Source organism: Phoenix dactylifera, chromosome 13 (genome assembly GCF_009389715.1).
Source record: "Phoenix dactylifera cultivar Barhee BC4 chromosome 13, palm_55x_up_171113_PBpolish2nd_filt_p, whole genome shotgun sequence".
NCBI classification, from domain to species: domain Eukaryota; kingdom Viridiplantae; phylum Streptophyta; class Magnoliopsida; order Arecales; family Arecaceae; genus Phoenix; species Phoenix dactylifera.
In genome coordinates this window covers 1,234,939-1,256,026 of record NC_052404.1, presented here as the reverse complement: position 1 = coordinate 1,256,026, position 21,088 = coordinate 1,234,939, and the positions used below count along the sequence as shown (strand labels likewise).

General features: G+C 40.0%; 1 protein-coding gene across 3 annotated transcripts; it reads right to left on the bottom strand.

Moving 5' to 3' along the window:
* Window positions 1-779: 779 nt before the first annotated feature.
* On the bottom strand, window positions 780-15,473 carry LOC120112840 (SNF1-related protein kinase catalytic subunit alpha KIN10-like). Of its 3 annotated transcripts, none has more exons than XM_039132745.1 (9): window positions 15,092-15,473; window positions 12,264-12,456; window positions 7,005-7,189; window positions 6,523-6,705; window positions 6,291-6,422; window positions 6,018-6,203; window positions 2,662-2,811; window positions 2,285-2,524; window positions 780-1,227 (listed from the first exon to the last, which is right to left on the bottom strand). In XM_039132745.1, exons 2-9 carry the CDS (start codon window positions 12,448-12,450, stop codon window positions 1,114-1,116), a joined length of 1,377 nt encoding a protein of 458 aa, XP_038988673.1. In that variant the 5' UTR covers window positions 12,451-12,456; window positions 15,092-15,473; the 3' UTR covers window positions 780-1,113. The 3 variants fall into 3 exon arrangements, with proteins under 3 accessions (XP_038988673.1, XP_038988672.1, XP_038988674.1); XM_039132744.1 differs by having other exon boundaries at window positions 15,195-15,473; XM_039132746.1 differs by lacking the exon at window positions 7,005-7,189 and having other exon boundaries at window positions 6,523-6,602; window positions 15,195-15,473.
* Between the last annotated feature and the right edge of the window lie 5,615 nt (window positions 15,474-21,088).

Sequence of the window (21,088 nt, the reverse complement as noted above, 5' to 3'; positions counted from 1 at the left end):
CCAATGTGATTTATAGTAAACAGATCATATTTCAATAAGATACATTCAAGATAATTAGCTGAAAATATATCAATCAAAACTTGAGAAGCCTCAAGCTCTCACCAAACTTCTTAAAAAGACGTCCATGAACAGCTTGAATGTGGCTTGAAATTAAAAGAGTTCTCTCAAGCTCAGCTAGATTACAAAATATGCCGAGTTTGAACAAGGAGCTTGAGCTAGGTTTTGTTTACTCAAGAACGCCTTGTTTACACACCTATATGTATTCATCAGTTAGGTATTGACTCCAACGGTATGAATACGTATGAATTTGATTAGCAGTCAATGAATTTGATTAGCAGTCAATCAACAGTTGGAGCACGTGCTAACTTAGTTTTATAGATAATCCTATATAAGCATTCTACAACCGTGTTCAACTCCATTATTAAAGCTTCTTGAATCAAACGGGAAGTCATATTGCCGCCATTTTCACTACCAATAGTAAGAAATGCCATTCACATTCATATCTGAAATACAATTCTCAAACTCTCTCAGCTGCAAACAATGATGATATTGTATTTCAAACTACATCCTATGATTCATAGGCATCGTGCAAAGAAGGGGTCTCGAAAAAGTTCAGTCTCTTAGTAAAAGTTCAGTCTCTTCAAACACCTCTTGCAATATCATTAGGGTTTATTTAAAAACTAGAAAACCACTAGTTGAGGCATACATTATAAAGATAACCAGATGATACAAAGATGGATATGCAATAGAAACTAGTATTCATAATTAGGGAATCTATAAAGACTCTGAAATGATCTCACATTTTACAGAACCACCATAAGTATTCCGAAGACACCGTGCACAATTTTACTCATTTCACAATGAATAATTTTGAACAAACCAGGGCTTGATTTCATCCCAATCAAAATATGCCTAGATTTCCAAATTGCTAGAACAAGGCTATTCTGCAACTAAGACATCCAAAGTGGAGACATCAACAGACTAATATAATTTCAAAGATCATATGCTATGACATTTAATGCAAATGAAAACAACAGAACAGTTTATGACCTAAATGACCATGTGTGGTCACATATTATAGAAAATCCATGCATCAGAAAGTAAGACAAAGGATTACAGAAGCTGAAGCTGAGAAAGGAACAAAAGACAGAGTTCAAGAAAAAGCATTGGTGGACCGCTGATCCTCTGTAGGTCGATGAGGTAAAGTTTTTGAGGAGCCTTGTAAAGCTGTTAAAAGTTAACAGAGAGAAAACAATAGGAAGTATAGGTAGAATCAGTACAACTTTGAAATGCACTAAAGAATGTTAGCTTATAGTTCAATAATAAAGCATAATCAATAATAAAACTAAGGTCGTTAAATAGGTAGAGAGAACAAGCAATAATAAGAAAAAGGCTAGTTTTTTTTTTCCCTTGGAAAGAAAATGCGGAGCAAGCTTGCCATTATGATCTCTCAAGACATTCCAGCTGCATCATCCTGAGCCCTAAGATAAGCTCACATGGGAAACCAGTCACCAGTTCATTTTTATGAAAAGGACAAGTTATCTAGATATAGCAATATGTGAACTATAAAGTTTATGTGCAAAGATTTTATACAATCATTCTAAGAAATCCAATCTTCAAACAAAGTGGTCTGAAAATTAGTCACTTAGATAAGTGATGAAATTTTCTTTCTTTTCTCATTTTCCAAAGTAGGGGAGAAATGAATATTAAAGAAACCACCATTGGTTACAAACTCATGACTTTCCATGTTTTTTATGTGGTATATTATCTTTTTTTATTTATTTCATTGACATTTTAAAACAAGTTTAATTTCATTCTTTTGTTTCTCAAATGGCATCCTTCAGCTGATTCCTGTTCCAGATGCTAATGCTAGAATTTCAATTAATGTTTTGGAGAACAACTAATAAGAACAATACTGGAAACCAAATGGGAAATAACACCAAAAGCACAAGCATCCTTGCACAAAGCAATGCCATATTAGTCAGGCATGGGTTATAGAATACCTTAGCCATTTAACTACATCCAATTTTTAACTATCTCCAACTTAATCAGATGACCATAAATCCATCATGATAACTTTTCTGCAAGCTGAATCAACCAGGCTACCTCAACATTAATTTATATTCTTCTTTTGAAAAATAGCTTGTAAAATCACATGTCTGGCAAGCCATCCTATGAAGCCGTTTTTATGAGTTGCTACTGAAAAAGCTAAAGGGTCACCTTGCAAATTGAAACATAGTTTAAATTCAAGAATATATTTTGCAGAAAGATTGCAATTGGTTACCTGAATTTCAAATTTGATGGCATTTTGCGACCTTGGGTCAACTATGTCAACATCCCTGCTAGAAGATGCGTCGTTAGGGTCGCACCTCAGATCCGAGGTCGACTTATTTTGTAAGCTGCTCCAAAAGTTGGGAATACACTTGCATCTTATATTGTAATTTCCTATTTCTTTCCAGCATATATTTAACCTCCGGAGGACTTCCAAAATCTCCACCATTATGTCTCGAGGATGGGCTGGTGACTATCAAGATCAAATCAAATTTGTTTTTCCAGCATTAGCATAGGTTTCTTTTTTTAAAAAAAAGGAAAAAGAAGAAGATAAGAACGTACAATGATAAAATCGAATGATTTCTTATAACATAAACATATTAAAATTACCTGAATTCCAGGTGTCCAGTTCCTTCTAACAGGAAACTGAAGTTTTGGAGATGCTATCCCATTATCAATACAATGTCGCTGCTGCTTAGGACTGTTCCTGACAATTTTAGCTGCACCACCCAACTGGTGCAAATAGGAGGTGTCACAGTCCTTAAAAAAAAGTAATGAAGAGTGGATGAGCCAAACCACAAGCCATGGTCAGACAGCTGAAAATCAGAGTTGCAAATATGGAAAAGAAAGATGGTAATGGTATTGCCATAAATAATAATCCAGCATAAATTGTGAACTAACATGATAGTGGTGGCATAACTAACAGATCCTAAAGCTCCTTTTGGTGTAAGATCATTAATTCAAATATTATATTATATGCTTTAAAATTTCGACTACCTAGAATGCATGAAAAAACTTATTGCTTCCTACAAGATGTATAGCTCTGACAGATCACATATAATAGCATAAGACCGAATCCTAGCCATTGAAACCCCCTCCCAACTCTGTAAGCTCCTTTCTCTTTAAAATTAGCAGCCAAGAGGAAAATAAGGAGAAATCACTAGACTAACGGTAGATTATACCATCCTAGGGCCACTTGACGTAGGACAGTCGAGGTTAGGGGATCTAGAAGGGTTTAGGATAGGATTGAAACTTAAAAGGTGTTGGAATTTCAATTGCAAATGTGAGCTTTAAATAAATCTGAACTATAAACTTGGAATTTTAACATGAAAGTGATGATGGATTTGGAAACAAACCTACAGATTATGAAACTATGGTTAAACTAGTGGGCAAAAATCTAAATAAGGAAACAAAAGATTTTGAAGGGCTACTGAAAGTTTGATCCAAGCAGCAAGGCTTATAGTTGGACCATAGGATGTTTAGATATGAAAAAAACAATTTGGAATTAATACAAGGAAGAAAACAAGGAAAAATAAATGCTAAATAAATAAAGAAAAATAAACCAAAATGTAGATTATTACTAAAAAATAAACAAAATGCAAAAGATAATACCTAATTTGCTCCAAGGCCTAGGAATCATACCTACGGGGATATAAGGCAAGGAAAGGGACTAGAGAATTGGGTAAGGCCAAGGCTACTGCTAGGAATGGAGGCCATCCTTGGAGCCACCCTAGACTTGCTAGGCTCGTACTCACTACATCTAAGTTCGAGGCACGATTGTGAATGCTTAGGTAATAGGTGTTCACAATCTATGCCTCCAAGTTTGGATCAAAACTTTGCTGACTTGAACCATGTTGTACCAAAAGGTTTAGGGTGGTTGGTTTTGGTCTTCTTGGTGTTGATGTGGAGGTGTTCCTCTCCTTATAAGGGCTCGTTGGGGGAACCCCTCTTTTCTAGGATCTTCTCTTGAATTACTTGCACCTTGCCAGTTGCTTGATGGGATTTTGCATAATTCTTACTTTTTTGGTCACGGAACTAGGTTGGAACTGAAAATGTGGACTAGTAAAAAGGGTTTTCTTTTTTTTTTGATAGAACATATAAATCACATTGATTTATTATGAATAAATCCAATAAAATCAAAAAATAAAATATCATGGATGGCAACCAAAGCAATCGCAAAATTGGCCCATAGCACTTCACCAAAGTGGTGCCACGTGGAAGGCCACCCAATCTGCAGCCCCTATTTGCCTCCTAGTAGACATCCTGGCACACAAGGTGACACAATCCCTCGCCATCCTCCAATTGTCTTGCAGAAGATGGTGTCCATCTACCACCCTAGACTGTCTTTGAATCCACCCAATCACTATAGTTGAGTTGCCCCCAATGCAAATGAGGTCAGCTGGGACCAGCCTCGCATAACTGATCCCCACCCATGCCACCCTCAAAAATAAAAAGGGTTTCAAAAGAGGGCTTTTAACATTCAAAAAGGTCTCCCTAGATTTAGAAAAGTCCTCTCCCTCCCTCCTCAAGAGAGGGTATTTATAGTTGTACTTAGATGTAGCTCAATGATTAGGATCATTTCATTTGAGTAGGTTTCCTATTTGGTGGCTAGATGAGCCCAAGTGTCAAAGCATAACTAGTCCTAAGCCATTCACTCAGATAATAGTTAACAATATAAAAGATTAACCTTTGAGTGACTTAGGATGATCTAAAATCTAATCACATCTGAGGGTGACGTGGAATAAAAGTTAAGAGAGTCACTGTGGTGATCCCAAAACCTGGCACAGAATTTGGCTATGTTGGGACCTTACCAGCTTGCTTACTTTAGTCCTTCAGAAAATAGGGTGGAGTGCTCAAGATGAACTGAAATATTTCAATATTAAAGTTGGTGGATAGGAGAACATGTGACCAATATTTGGGTCTAAATGGACTTGGTTTGGCAATAAGTCAAACTTGCTCAAGCCAGCTTGACACTAGGACTGAATTTGACCCAAATCCCCAAATTTGATACTTGAGTTTGGAAAATTGACCTCCAAAATGATTGAATTTGGTATAGAGGGGATGATTGGGTTGATTAAGATGTATGGAAGGTTTTTTTGGTGAGCTTTAACCTGGGCTTGACCTAAGGTTAACCTAAAGTTGGTTTGGGGAATTTGGGTAGGTATTCTAGAAGCATGTTCCAGACAAACATACTCCAAGATCAAAAAGTTAATATCTAAAATTTAGTTAAAATCTAGATTTGGAATGGGGTCAATATTCTAACCTTGAAATTCTAAGTTATTACTCAAATCTTAAGATTTTATAAATTTTATTATATCCAAACACTACTAAGGCCCAAAAATCCAAATAAGAAAGTATGACATATTAGTCTTCAAGATGCATCATCTATTAAAATGTCATTCAACATATAGCATTGATAGAAGGGTTCATAGTTCACATTCCAGTCGCACATATCCACAATTTTCTAAGTATGTGATAGGTTATCACAATAAATAGTCGTCAAAACTCAATAACATGCAAACTGATAAATTATACACTAGTATTACATTCCTAAGATGATTTGCCACAGGTCAGAACTTTTGTTAGTAACTTGCACGTAATTGTAAATGAAAAACCAAAGCATATAGATGGTAAAGAAAGAATTTTAAAAAATAAAAGAAAAGGATGTAAGTCCTCCAAAACCCCAGCCAATTCAACATTTTTTATTAACAGAGTGAGAATTATGATGGATTCAAAATTATGTAGAAAATCCATAGTTGGCATCAGATAAGCAAGAATAACCAACTGCTTTCAGTGGAATAGATTCCTGAAAAGGAAAACATCTCTTGATTTGTACTAACAACATCTGAGGAACAAACATTTCGACTTGATAATATAGGAAGTCAATTTCTAGCAGATTAAATTTTCGATTCAAATATATTACATCTTAAAAAACAGGTCATAAGAGTAGAGAACTGCAGACATGCCTTTTTTGTTCCTCGTCTTGCTTCTTCTACAGGCGGAGCAAGATAACATGGAAGACTATACTGAAACCATGGATGTTCGCAGATTTGAGGAATGGTAAATCTTCTCAATGGATCAACAACAAGAATCCGAATGATTAAATCCTTTGCTAAAGGTGATAGATGAGTTGGAAGGGTGTAAAGCCCTTGCTGTTAATATGTTGCATTTAGATCTTATGCACTTAACAAGCAGAAATCATGTAAAAATGAACTAAAGAATGAGATCTTGTTCTACACCTTTATCTGCTTGAACAAACTGGGAATATTATCAGCATCAAAAGGAAATATTCCACACAGAAGAACATATAAAATGATACCACAACTCCAGATATCAACCTCAGGTCCAGCATATAATTTACCTGAGACTACCTAGAAAAAAATTTCTATGGAGTAAGACATTATAGCATGATATCATACACCTGAAATTGCTATGTAAAATAGACTACGAATTAATACAAGCTTGATTTACCTCTGGTGCTGCATAACTTGGGCTTCCACAGCTCGTCTTCAAAAAATGACCATCGTGCATTACATTGCTGAAGCCAAAGTCTGCAAGTTTAACATTGAGTTGTGAATCCAGAAGCAAATTCTCCGGCTTAAGGTCTCGATGAACAACCTTATTAAGGTGGCAAAATTCAAGACCGCATATAATCTGTTATGAAAGCAAAGATTTTAAAAAAATTAATTTAGGCCATAATTAAAGATTCCTGCTAGACTAACTGTAACATGGCATAGATATGTGATTAGTTAGATTTTATACGCAACTTGAAACAATAGCTAAAACAAAATAGCAAGCTTCAAACTTTAGACTCCAAGCTGCAAGTAGAGCCTATTGATAATGTGAGGCATCAATTCATCTCTTAAGCAGGGATAAGCTAGTAAGCAAATTGTTATATCATTCCATATATTAACTCACATGGTATAACATAAAGCATATGGTATGCTGACTACCTGCTGAAATATATGGCGAGCCTCATCCTCCTTTAGTCGACCCCTTTCCATAATATAATCATATAGCTCCCCATGATTCATATACTCCATTACAACATAAATTTTGGATTTTATCTCTATAACCTCATATAGCCGTATGATATTAGGATGTGAAAGTCCTCCCATTATCTTAATCTCACGTCTAACTGAAAAGGAAAAGAAAATTGATTAAATTATGAGACCATTATTTTGGATAGCCAAAAGGAGTGAGAAAAAGATAAATCTTATAAAATACAAAAGTCCCAGTAGATAGTCCATGATTACATATACATATACATATGTATATGTATAAGTATGTATGTATGTATGTATTTAATTGGATATGTATGCACCCATGTGTGTATACAAAAATGCACACATTTTTGTATATGTACGTATGCATGTATTGAGGTTCCCTTATGAAGCTAAACGTGAATCCAATAGAATATATTGCAATTAACAATGTGTTGATCTTAAAGTATAGAGCATGTCTAAAATCATAATAATGGGTAATGCCTTAAAAATAACTAAGCAAAGTCACAAAATAGAAGCAATGAAAGATCAACACCAACACTCATACTACTAGATTAGGAAGACTCTAACTAGCTAGCATGTTACAAATTTAAGTAGCCACTTGTTAGTTACAACTTGAAACAAACCATGAAAACATGTCATAAAACGGCCAAGCCTTTGATTGACCATGTTCATTAGATACTAGCCAACTGATCAAAAGCACACTGACAAGTTTCCAGCATTTGCAACGTGGAAGACCCAAATCATTAATGAATTCAATGTAACAAGAAAAATACCCTGCAATGTGGACAAGATAAAAATAACAACATAAAATATTTACAAATAAAATATACTAAATTTTATATAAAATATAATATATTTTATCAAATATGTAATGTAGAGAATAAGTTTTAGTGTTTATGAGGAAAAATAATAATTTCAAAGTCTTAGGGTGAAGCAAGCACAACGATGAGGTCGAGGCCGCCGAGGACGGCATGCAACATCCAGCATGTCAAGCCCTTCCATGCTGCCACATGGGCCAAGTGTCAGTGATCCGTTGCCAAATGCTACTTGCCATTGGAGGGGAGCTAGGGTCGGCCAGTTTCGGCTCCCACTGAATCAGGAAAAGGAGATTTGTTTTGGAAAGGAGGTTTGTTTTGATGAAGGAAAATAATTTTTAATAGGAAAACAATCTATTAAGAGTCTGGTTATGTTAAATTCAAATGTGGCATGCTCAATCTTTCTATGATTTTCTCTAGCAAATATATATGAAAAATTCCTAGCTTCAGATTCACCAAATCAAAATCTAAATGATGTTGGCATTGGATTTAACTGAAAATTGGATACCACAAGGTCCCATAAGCCTTCTTTCAAGATCTGCAATTGTTCTCATGAAGGCACTGCTACAGCCCCTGGAATTAACAGATTACTGCATACTGTCACGCCCCCGCCTCTGCGAGGCACGTGAGGCACCTAGTGCCCACGTGGGGGCCACATGAGGGGGGAACACGGGGCTCCCCTGCCAGATATTGTCCGGTTCTGGGGCTTCACGCAAGCGTCCTTCACCCCTCCCCGGTTTTGTTTTCCACCCAAAACGCGTCTGCAGGATTAGGGGACACCCACCTCATATGCCCAGGCTCTGGAACGAGTCTTTCCGATGTGGGACTATTGGGCCTCGCACCCTTCCCACCATCGGACAAGAGCCGTCCTCGGCTCTGATACCAAATGTCACGCCCCCGCCTCTGCGAGGCACGTGAGGCACCTAGTGCCCACGTGGGGGCCACATGAGGGGGGAACACGGGGCTCCCCTGCCAGATATTGTCCGATTTTGGGGCTTCACGCAAGCGTCCTTCACCCCTCCCCGATTTTGTTTTCCACCCAAAACGCGTCTGCAGGATTAGGAGACACCCACCTCATATGCCCAGGCTCTGGAACGAGTCTTTCCGATGTGGGACTATTGGGCCTCGCACATACAGATTTAAAATTCAGTTTCAATGCACTCAACTACAAAAGTTGTAACCGACAAGCAAACATGTTGGGCCCGTGATAGTGCAATCTCGATCAATGAAAACTAAATAGTTGCTGCTTTGTGATGAACTTAGATGAGCACAATGACAATGCTAGTGCAAGATCGCCTTGATCCAAGCCTGTCTTCACAAGGATCCCAATTGATAAGCATATTGAGCAAGTTGTACTCCATCTATTACCAACAAACTGCAAATCTGATTGAGAGAAGGATTTTTTTCTCAAAAGAACACTTAAAACTATGAGCACACTAACTAACACCTAGGTAAATTCGTACTTCCCTAAAAAGAAAATATTTAATAATAGTATCTTAAGAATACCTTTCTAAAACTCCTATCCATTTAATAGGTGTGTGTGTGTGTGTATAGGAATTATACCAGATATGTGAATTATTTAACATGTGAATTGTTTAACCCATGGTCTGTTGTGTCGGTATTGGGCCCCGGATTGGTTGTCTAGCGGCACGGATCAGTATGGGCTTGTGCCATGCCGTGCCGGGCCTATACCGACACAATAAAGGAGGCGGAGGAGAGGGTGAATAGGAGAAAAGAAAAAAGAGAGAGAAGGGGAGAGAGAAGGAGGGTGGCAGAGACCGGTAGAGGGCCGGCGACCCGGACAAGAGGCGGAGGAAGACTCTACGGCTGGGTCCCCTATTTTGTTCGAAACAGGAGTCCGACCCCTTTTGTTATTTCGTAACTTTTAAGTGAAGTCGGCAAAACACACTTCGACTTCACTTAAAAATTGTGAAATTAAAAAGGGGCTCGGGCACCTATTTCGAACGAAACAGGAAACCCGGCCTGTTCCGTGGAGCCCGGAGGAGCATCCTCCACGCGGCTTGCTGGCCTCCACCGGCCGGGCTCCACCTCCTGTCTTCCTTCCTCTGCCTCTCCCTCCCTCCCCTGCTCGCTCTCTCTTTTCCTCTCTTTTCTTATCCTTCTCCTTCTCCCCCTCTGGCAATGGGTTTCATTTTTGTTGCCCGAACCATCCCAGTCTGCCGCTGGGACAGCTCAATGCGATCGGAACCATCCGGTTCGGGACGGTTCCATCTTTAGTTAACCAGAAAATGAACATGGAGAAAGATATTGTTCCATGTTGTCCCATGCCTATGGCGAATATCGCCCAGCAAGATATAGGCATGGCATGAGATATGTAGTTCTATATCCTGCATACTAGTATGTATATGCCTGTGCTAGTCGGTAGCTACCTGCATAGATCAATGCAAACTATTATGTACTCAATCTTACTATTGTAAGCCTTGGCACATGAACAAGCACATGAATGACACTACATAACATGCTGCAATATGGTGCCTTATTATGCCATTTCGTGATCAGCATAATGCACCCCATAGTAGTCTAATCTTTGGTAGCAACAGTCTAAAGATCCTTAAAGCAAGTTATTAAAAGTTGATAAAATAGTTATTCAAATATATTTTAGATTGTTGGAAAAAGACATAGTCTTAAATTAGAAGGGTAGAAGGGCAAAAGGATTATAAAAGAAAAGGAACATAAGTAGATTGTTGTCTACATCAGCCAAATTTGCCGAATCAGAAGTGGGTGCTGGAGTGGCTATGGATAATGTACTTTGACAAAAAGATAGCATATTGCTGAAGCCAACATAACACCTATACCATGTGTCATTACAGGTGATACTAAGCTCCTGTACCTTAATGTATCGGTACTGCATGTGAACCAAATCCAATATAATACACCCTCTATTGCCTAGTAGGGAGTTATAGTTATAACATTGCTATGAGTGTGGGTGCAGAGAAGTGAATATTTAAAAAAATACTTGAAATAATTAAGCTCTCGGGAAGAGGGTGTAGGCTTGAGTATCCAATGATTTTTCGAAGTGGGTATGCTACCCTAGGTAGAAATTTCTTGCTACTAAGGGCTAAATGTTGTCGCTAAATCTTCTTTCAATTAGAAAACTCATGTGCATGATAGATACGGTTCTTAAGATTCATAAAGGCTCAATAGTTTGCAATCTAGATGATTAATATGGAACTTTAAACAACTAAAATACAATAGAAGTACTCAGGGTTTTCTTACAAAGAAGAAGAGCTATATTTGAAGATGGGACATCCTTATATGATCAAGATTCGGTAACTCTTTACTAACTTATTGTCATGGATAGTTTGAGTGCGGACATAACTTAAAAATTTTTAGTAGCTGTAGTGCTTTTGTTTCTGACACATATTGTTACTTTATCCATTGGCATTATCAGTTGCCACCTTTGCTGTATCAAGACCAACTAATCCCACTTATTTTGTAATTTTCATGGCATATTTTAAACTTAGTTGGCAAATCATATTTTTTTTGTAAAATTTTTACGCAAATTGCATACAATATTATCCCTACTATCTACAACTCCTTCTTTGTTGAATTTAAGAAGACACAAATTAATTAATTATGTATAATACAACAACAAAAAAGGTGATCCGACATATCTGAAATGAAAGATCAGCTCAGTAGTATTCCATTTAGATGTTTGATAGGTGATATTAAATGTTTGACTCCTAAGCGAAATCACATTTTCCCTTTAATAATTAATTCTTATGAAGTTGTTATTATTAATCTAACTAATTGATAACTTTCTTTTGCCAATGTGACCTAATTATCAAAATAATAAGCTAAAAGTCACGAACTTCCCTCTGAAGAGAAAAGGGATTGATCAACCATATGCTTTCTACCACTGACAACATCTGCAATGATTATTAATTTGAAGGAATGCAAAGAAGAATACAATTTGTGGCACTAAAAGTTATATGTTCTGTGTATGTTCGGGGATCAAAAGAACTTAATGACAGATTGCTGTTGACAGAAAAGATCAACATATTACTGCAGATAGAAAATATTTTTTACTTCACAAACTACTTTACAATTTCTAGTTGCCTTTTCTGTGAGGTAGTAATTCACTGGGATTACCATTCTTGATACAGGGTAATAATTAAATATGAGTTTATACATATTATGATGACTGTATTTCACCAAAGCTATGAAATGTTTGTATGTTTATTTCAAAAGTTCAGAGATATAAAAACTGAAGCTAAGTCTAGTATATATTTAGGTTATCTAGTTGTTTCTAAACTGGTAGGTGAAAATAGGAAAAACATTAAAAAAAAAATTCATTTTTCCCTTGTAATCTATTAATACTGAAGACATAAATTCATGTAAAATTAAACTTCCAAAACATATCGTTTACCTCTTTCTACTTCTGCATCTTTTAAATTTTGGAGCTTCAGTATCTTAACAGCAACTTTACATCCAGTCAAAACATGCTGACCAAGTTTCACCTTACAAGAAGATCCTATTCCAAGTGTTTTCCCCAATATATACTTTGGCAATAGTGCTTCTGACTTGCTGCTTTTTTTTTTATTGGGCTCGGTCATTTTAAGCTGTGAATTGGCACAAGTGAAAAATATTGTATAACTGAACATGTAAAGCAGATAAACCACCTCATACATAAAACATAAACTAGTATTGCAAAATAAATTATCAAGAGACTTTAACCAATATCAATTCAATATGTACTCACTACAAAAACTGAAGTAACTAATTTCGGCAAAACCATCTCTTTTTATAAGTGTGAGCAACTATGTACTGAATCTAATGCCACAAAAACAACTAAGGTGCAATTTTCAGCTAATTGTACATCAGTACACCACTATACTTTTATGTATATCTAACAGAGATTTGAAAAGAGATCAAAGATGATGAAGGAAGAATTACTCAGGGACTTCAGATGGTGCATAATATGCTTCTCATCATCCTAGCTTTTTAAAGGAGATATAAGTGAGACAAGAAACATGGAAAGGTGAGCAAGGTCATACATAGTGAATTTTTAAATCGGACATGTGTTAAGAAAAAAAATCCCTACATAATGTTTCCTGGAAAATGCTTTAGGTTACCCATTAGTGCAAAAGGAAAATTACCTGGCCCAACATAATGCTGGTTTGGCAACTCAACATTCAAATACCTCCTTGCATTGCACCAATTCGCCTGAGTTGCACTAATTCCCGGTACCACATGGCAGATTGAACTTTCCATATTTATAAAGTGGGCATGTTACACTTTAATATGTGTGTGTGTGTGTATGTATGTATGCATGTGTATATATAATGCTGGATTCATTCCTTTTTTTAAAAAAAAAATTATAATGTTGGATCCATTTTGTGTTTTATCTCTATGGCATGTTACCTTGATTTACCATAGCATACATGGATCTTACTAAAGAAAAGTTTACATTTTGACTTGAGCTGGTAAAGTAATTAACTTTCTTCGTTTTTATGCAATGCAAATCGAAAACAACTCTGTGCTTGATTTTTCAAAAGGTGCAGAATATCTAAAAGACAGCTTTAAATACTAGTTTCACCTAAGCCATGGCAAGTAGTTGCATTAGTTCTGAGAAATCCAGCCAAATTCAATTAGGCTTTGGATTTCAACTATGACAAAGAAGAATATTACACAGGATATTAAAGTAGCTGTTGATGAAATCTTGCCACTTACAGGTGGGTAATGTTTGTCTAATATTAATTCTAAAATGTTAAAAGAAGAAAGATTGTTCCAAAAGAATCCATGTAAGGAACACAATCAGGCATTGGATGTTATCTTTTCTGCCTTGCTGGCTCCGTATGGCATAAAGTCTGTGGAAGGGTAAAAGCAGGAAGCTTATTAGCTTTTGCTATATAAGAGAAAGCGGAAGAAACTGTTTATGTTGAAATTAGAAGTTGGATAAATATGTGAGAAGAAATCCCTGAAAATTCCCCTAGGCTTGCAAAGAGTTTAGACAAAGGGGTGAGATGATAAATTATTCTCAAATGGGTTCCAATAGAAGGCACAGAGAGCCAAATAAAAGGTAGCCCCTCATGGACCTTTACAAAGATGAAAAGGTACATTTAGATTGTACCTTGAAAAGAGACTAATTTGTTCCTTTTCTTCATACAAAATCAACAGCGAATATACTCGTTTCAATTTCAATGGGAGGAAAGCATAAAGGTGATGAGGTAAAATGTCATACTCTCAAGGCATTTCTAGTGGTGATATTTAAAGACCTGAAATTTCAGCGAGCTTCAGTTAGGAACCTTACAGTGAGATGGTAGAACATAATCAATAACAGTAATGAATGTTAAACATATATGGTAAGGCCTAAACATGGTAGAAGCATGAAATTGTTCCAGATATGCCATCAAACTTCGAAACTGAATAATGGTGGGATATGAACACAATAAACGCATGATACTTGTCGTGGTTGTAAGATCTAAGATGAATACTTTGAGGAGCCAAGATTCAATAATTGGAAAGCCTAAATGGACATGCAACATGAACTTTCAGAATAATATGGGAAATACTACAAACTCCTCAAAACACTGATGGAATTATGATTGGAAAGACGTCCAACAGCGTCCAAAGATGGTACATACTTCCAATCTAAAGTGGAAGCCTTTGCAGTCTTAAATTTTTAAAAAGAATCTTCAGTCCAAAAATCCAAGATGAACTGAAAGAAACCCATCTCATACAAACCATGAAAGTACCGAGGAATTAGCGACAACACCAGCAAATGATAGTCATAAGAAAATGAATTATAAACTTGGTTCAAAGAAAAAAAAAGCAAATATTTTGTATAACCTGATGATTGATCAATTTCTTAGCCACTTAAAAAATAATAAATAAACAAATAAAATGCAACAGCAGAGTAGTAAAAGAGGAGTACTAGACCCTGCTAGGAACAGGGACATCTGAAAGAAGTCCATAACAAAGACTGGTTATCTAACTTATTTTTTTTATATATAAAAAAGATGCTTGCACAAACATCTACAATACATATAAATGGAACAGTAATTTTCAGCAGGTAAAGAGAAAGAAGCAACTTGGGAAGAAGACCAAAGGAAACGATCAGATACAGGAAAATTAACAGATTCCCAGAATCTCGCTAAATTTAGCTCAAATGGAATTTAAACCAATTCATCTTATCAGAAAATAACAAAACAATGAAACTTGTAGAGAGAGAAATTGAGCAAGAAAAAAAAATACCCGTCGAAGCAGGAAAGAAGCAAGGAAACAACAGAGAGATCGCAGAACACAGCTTTCCAACACAGAAAAAACCGAGCAAATGATAAAATTTAATCAAACTCACATCTATAGGGAAGCTCACAAGGTGATCACCCCAAGCTAGCTAGCTTATTTGAAGAAGAGCTAAAGTAACAAAAGAGACCCACATGAAGGTGAACACAAGGGCTCAAGAGCATGAAAAGAAAGTGGGACAAGAAAAGACGAATACGTCAAACCGGGATACCCTCAGCCTCTGCAAAGAAAAAAAAGAAGCCGGCATAGAAAGCCCCGAATAAGGGTCAAGCTCGGCTCTCATAGAAAAATAGGGAAAGGAAATGGAGTGAGAGGGACCGGGGGTTGTAATGGTTCAGAGAGAGAACTCTTGGGTTTAATATTCTCTTTGTACATACCATCTTCATCTGGTTCTGAGTAAAATATTGTCTTTGTTAATATGGAAAGGCTTGGCTTTTGGTGCATGCTACGTGGACCGTGGTAGCATGACTGAATGCTTTTGTTCTGGTGCTTGCTGTCTTTCAAGGAAGCTTCAATGCCCCTGCCGCCTATATAGTAATTTAATGGAGCTGCTTGAATCTTAAAGGCCCAACCTGGGTACCAAACATTTGCATGACCAAGGCCTTGTTTGGGGGTGCTTTTGGAGGGCCAAAAAGCATTTTCTAGCCCTCCAAAAGTACTTTTAGCTAAAAATTGGTGTTTGGTAAATTTTTTGAAAAGCTGTTTCAGCTTTTGCGGGAAGCTGAAAATAGCTTTTGGAGGGAAACTCCAATTTGGAGCTTTCCGAAAATATTGTTTTCAGCTTTTTCGAAAAGCTGTATTTTTGACCAAAATACTCCCGTGTAAAAAAAAAAAATCCTCCTCCAAAACCTCGTCTTACCGCCTGTTCCTCTCCCAACCGACCCGCCCCCACCCCCCTCCCCCCCCCGCCCTATTCCTCTCCCAACCCACCAGCACCCCCACCCCTCCCCCCGCACCGCCGCCGCCACTGCCACTGCTGTGCCTCCCTCTCTCCCGCCGCCGCACCCCCTCCCTCTCCCCCGCCGCCGCTGCAGTGCCTCCCTCTCCCCCGCCGCTGCAGTGCCTCGCCGCCGCACCCCGTCCCTCTCCCCCGCCGCTGCACCCCGTCCCTCTCCCCCGTCGCCATAGTGCCGCACCCCCTCCGGCGCCGTCGGCCACCGAGACTGCCGCCGGCCACAGCTCGGCCCCCTCCGGCGGCCGCCGCGGCCTGGCCCCCTTCCGGTGCTGCCGGCTGCGCGGGAGGAGAAGAACGGAGAAGGGGGCGGAGGAAGGAAGGAGAAGAAGAGAAGAAAAAAAGAAAAGGAAAAAAAGAAAAAAGGAAATAAAAGAAAAGAAAAGAAAAGAAAAGAATAAATAAATAAATAAATGTATAAATAAATATTTATATAAATGAATGAATTAATGAATAAATAAATAAGATAATAAATAAATATATTTCAATGGATAAAATAATAAATAAATAAATGCATAAATAAAAATATATATACGAATGAACGTATAAATAAATAAATATAAAGAAAAATAATGAGTGAGTGGCAAATAATCTGATCCTTATCATATTGATAAGTACAGTGAATTTGTGACCATTGCAAATAGTTAAGTAAAGAGATAATCTATTAAACAGATAAATGGTTATTTATTGTTGTATTATACTATAAGTATATTATTATATTACATTATATCATAATACATTAATATGTAATGTTAAATAATTTAATATTATGTTATATTATGAAAAATTAATTTATACTAATAATATATTATTTTATACCTTTATTATTGTATTATACTATACATATTATATTATATTACCTTATATCATAATACATTAATATGTTATTTTAAATAATTTAATATTATGTTATATTATGAGAAATTAATTAATACTAATAATTATAATATTTTATAACTTTATTATTATATTATACTATAAATATAATATATATTACATTATATCATAATACATTAATATGTTATGTTAAATAATTTAATATTATGTTATATTATAGAAGATTAATTTACTCTAATAATTATATTACCATTATGCTATGCTATGCAATATCATATTACTATATTATAATAATAATATTTTATATTATAGTAATATTATACTATATCGTATATTATGTATTAATATATGTTATGTTTTATCATGCACTATTGTATAATACTATGCAATGTCCTTTATGGTAATTTTGTCATATAAAAGTACTTTTTCAGTTTGTTTACCAAACATATGTTAAAGTGTCGCAGCACTTTAAAAATATAGTTACCAAATAACAAACAGCTTTTTATAACAGCTCTACTTCCAACAGCTCTACTGCCAACAGCTTTCCCAAACAGGGCCCAAGTAGCACAACGTAATTGATGTTACACACCATTGTCCTACCATGCATCATACCAACCTTATGAATTGCAGCTATCCGCTCATGCCATATGCCCATATGGTATGGACCTTTGTCTTTCTTTAGTTTTTATCATGGTGAAAGCCCTAGGATTACTCTAAATACTATATGATGCTTTAGTCCAGCAATACTTCCTTTAATTTTGCTTTCAATATTCTAATAATAGAGAGTGATTCTTGGCACAAAGGCAAAATTGCTCTATTGTGTGTGTTGGGGGAAAAACCCCAAGTCATACCGCCACGGAGGCGCTTGGCCAAAAAGCGCCGACTGGAAAGGCGCTCGGCCAAAGAGTGCCGACCAGAGAGCACCAACCAGAGGGGTGCTCGGCTAGAGAGCGCCGATCCGAAAAGATGCTCGGCCCAAGAGAGCCGACCAGAGGACGCCGACCAGAAAAGCGCTCGATTAGAGGGCGCTGACCAGAGAGGGAAGAGCGCGAAATAAAGGCGCTCGGCTAGAAGGCGCTCGACCAAAGGGCGCCGACCAGGAGCATTAGAAGCGACCCCACCACAGGGCGCCCCATTGGGTGACCAGCTCGGCTCGGCACCCCTGCCGAGCCGATTGCCTTGACCAGATGTTCAACCCCTGCCTAACCCCCTGAGGGACTTGACAACTCCACTACAACCTGCCGCTATCTCCAAGCCGTCAAGGCATAAGATCTCCGCAGGTATTTGGCACGACCTGCCATTAATGCATGAGACCCCCTCAAGTCTCCGATGCACTCGGTCATTTAATGAACACGGCTCAAGACGATCTCCGGATCACTGAACCATCAAAGCGCATGGCTCTCCCTGACCGCCGGTTCACTCGGTAATAAATGCACTTACCATCCATGGACCCCGGGCCTACCACGGCCGGCGGTTCAACCACTTCAACAGGTCCGATCGACCGTGACAACTCTCTGGTTCCGGTCTGATTCGGCCTCATATTCCATTACGCCATTAATGGGCCAAATCGTGCCCAATTATTACAAAAGAGGACAAACTCCCTATCACCTCCCGGGCAACATAAAATCCCTCTATAAAAGGGAGCCTGGGAGGAAAGAAGGGGGGGGGAACACAAGTAAACAGCACAGACACAATTAAGCACCAATATCCTCTTCATCTTCCTTTTTTGCAGGACGGGATAGGACAGGACGCACTCTCCTCTCCGCTCTCTCACACACCCCAGGAGGGCACAGGAGGACGCAGCCGGCCGGCGCACCGCCGTCCGCCCTCCCCGCGGCGGAGCTCCTCCTTCCCCGGCTTCGCGGCGGCCCCCGGGTCCAATTTCCAGCAACAGTTGGCGCTAGAGGAAGGGCCCGAGTTCGCTGCCATGAAGCTAAGAAGCAAAGGGGCTTCCAACGCCTCTCGACGTCCTCCACCCAGCCCTGAGCATTCCGTCCGAAACTCACCACCTCCGGCTGAGCCAGTTCATCAAGTTCGGCCGGAGCAGTTTGATGCCCTGGTGCAACAGGTGCAGGCCCTGGCTACCGCTGTCCAAAGCCTGCAGCCCAGGGGCATCCCAACGGCACCGCCTCCTCCGGCTCCAGTTCAACCGGAGCCCCCTACAAGCGGACTTCCCCTTCGAGGTCAGGACTCCGAAGTCCGGGCATCCCTCTGGAGAGAGCACCCAGCCAGGGGCTACGGAGGCTGGCCACAGCCTTCAGAAGCTGAGTCAGTTCCGGGGCAACCTGCGCTCGAACGAACCGCTGCAGCGATCTTCCAGAATGACGAACTCGACAAGAAGGTCGAGAAGCTGGAGCGCCAAATCCAGGCACTCCACGGGAGAAAATCAGGACGTGACGGCGACTTCGAGTTCACTACGAAGTCTCCCTTCTCCCCGGAGATCGAAGATGAACCGGTTCCGCTACGGTTCAAGATGCCCCAGGTGGAGCCCTACAACGGCAAGGCTGATCCCCTTGACCACCTGGAAAGCTACCGGGTCTTAATGGCCCTACAAGGAGCCTCGGAGGCCATGATGTGCAAGGCTTTTCCGGCGACACTCCGAGGACCAGCCCGGCTGTGGTTTACCGGGCTGAAGCCGAGTACTGTCTCCTCCTTTGAGCAGCTCGGCAGACAGTTTGCTGGCAACTTTGCCGCCAGCCAGCCCCAGCGACGGATGTCCGACTCCCTCCTAGACATTAAGCAAAAGGAGGGAGAGTCCTTCAGGGAGTATTTGGACCGGTTCACCGCCGCAACATGGGAGGTCCGGGAGCTTGACCAGTCAATCGCCATGTCAGCGCTAAAGACTGGATCCCGGTCTTACAGGTTCCTCTTCTCAATCGAGAAGAGTTTCTCCTCGGACCTCACCGAAATGTTTGCTCGGGCGCGGAAGTACGCCAAGGCGGAAGAGGCCGTGGCAGTTAGGCGGGGCGGGACCGAGCAGAACCCCAAGAAGAGACGCCGCGAGGAGCGCGGCCAGCCCAGAAGCCCGTCTCCGCGACGACCTAAGAATCCGCCCCGCCCGAAGAGTCCACCCCGGTTGAGGGGACCGCCACAGCAGAGGTCACCACTCCGCCCGAAGTTCCAACTGCGGGCCCATGCACCCGAGGAGAGGTATGAAAAATACACTCCCCTTAACGCTCCTCGGGCTGAAATCCTCATGGAGATTGAGAGTCGGGATTGCATCCGGCTCCCACCTCCGAAGCCAGACACCAGAATCCGGCGTGATCTCCGGAAGTATTGCCGTTCCCACCGGGAGTACGGCCATGATACCGAGGAGTGTTACCAGCTCCGAAATGAGATCGAAGCACTCATCCGCCGAGGGGTGCTCGATCGGTTTGTGCAAGGCCGGCGTGAAGGGAAGAAGCCCGCCGAAGGAGCAGCACAGCCTGAAGGTTCGAATGCCAACAGGCCCATCGCCGGCGTCATCAACACTATCCGAGGCGGGACCTCGGTTGGGGAGGCCTCAGGGGAAGAAGCCTCCTCGAAGCGCCCGCGCACCTCTGAAGCCGTCTCCTTCTCAGATGATGATCTAGAGGGAGTCGAAACTCCCCATGATGATGCCGTGGTCATCTCCATGATCATAAATAAATTCGATGTAAAACGCATCCTGGTTGATAATGGAAGCTCGGCAAATGTTTTGTATTTTGGTGCTTATTGTAAAATGGGGATGACAAGAGCAACTACGGAGGATGAATGCTCCGTTGGTTGGATTCACTGGGGATTCAGTCCCAGTAGAGGGCGAGATCGACCTTCTGGTCACAGCCGGGCTCGCCCCTCGTGAAAGTACCGTGGGTATGAGCTTTCTTGTAATACGCCTGCCCTCGGTTTACAACGCCATCCTCGGAAGGCCAGGACTCAACGCCCTCCGAGCAGTGGTCTCGACTCACCACCTGCTGATGCGATTCCCCACCAGCCAGGGAATCGGTGAAGTTCGAGGGGACCAAATGGTGGCAAGGCGATGCTACCTAGCGACCCACGAGGCAAGACGACCAGCCGAGGTACCTGCCCCAACAACTGACCAGCCCTCAACTGAAGTTATGGAGGCACGGGTCAACCCCCAGAAAGAGCGGGTAGAGCCTGGTGAGTTGTTAATTCAAGTTCCCTTACGAGAGAACTTT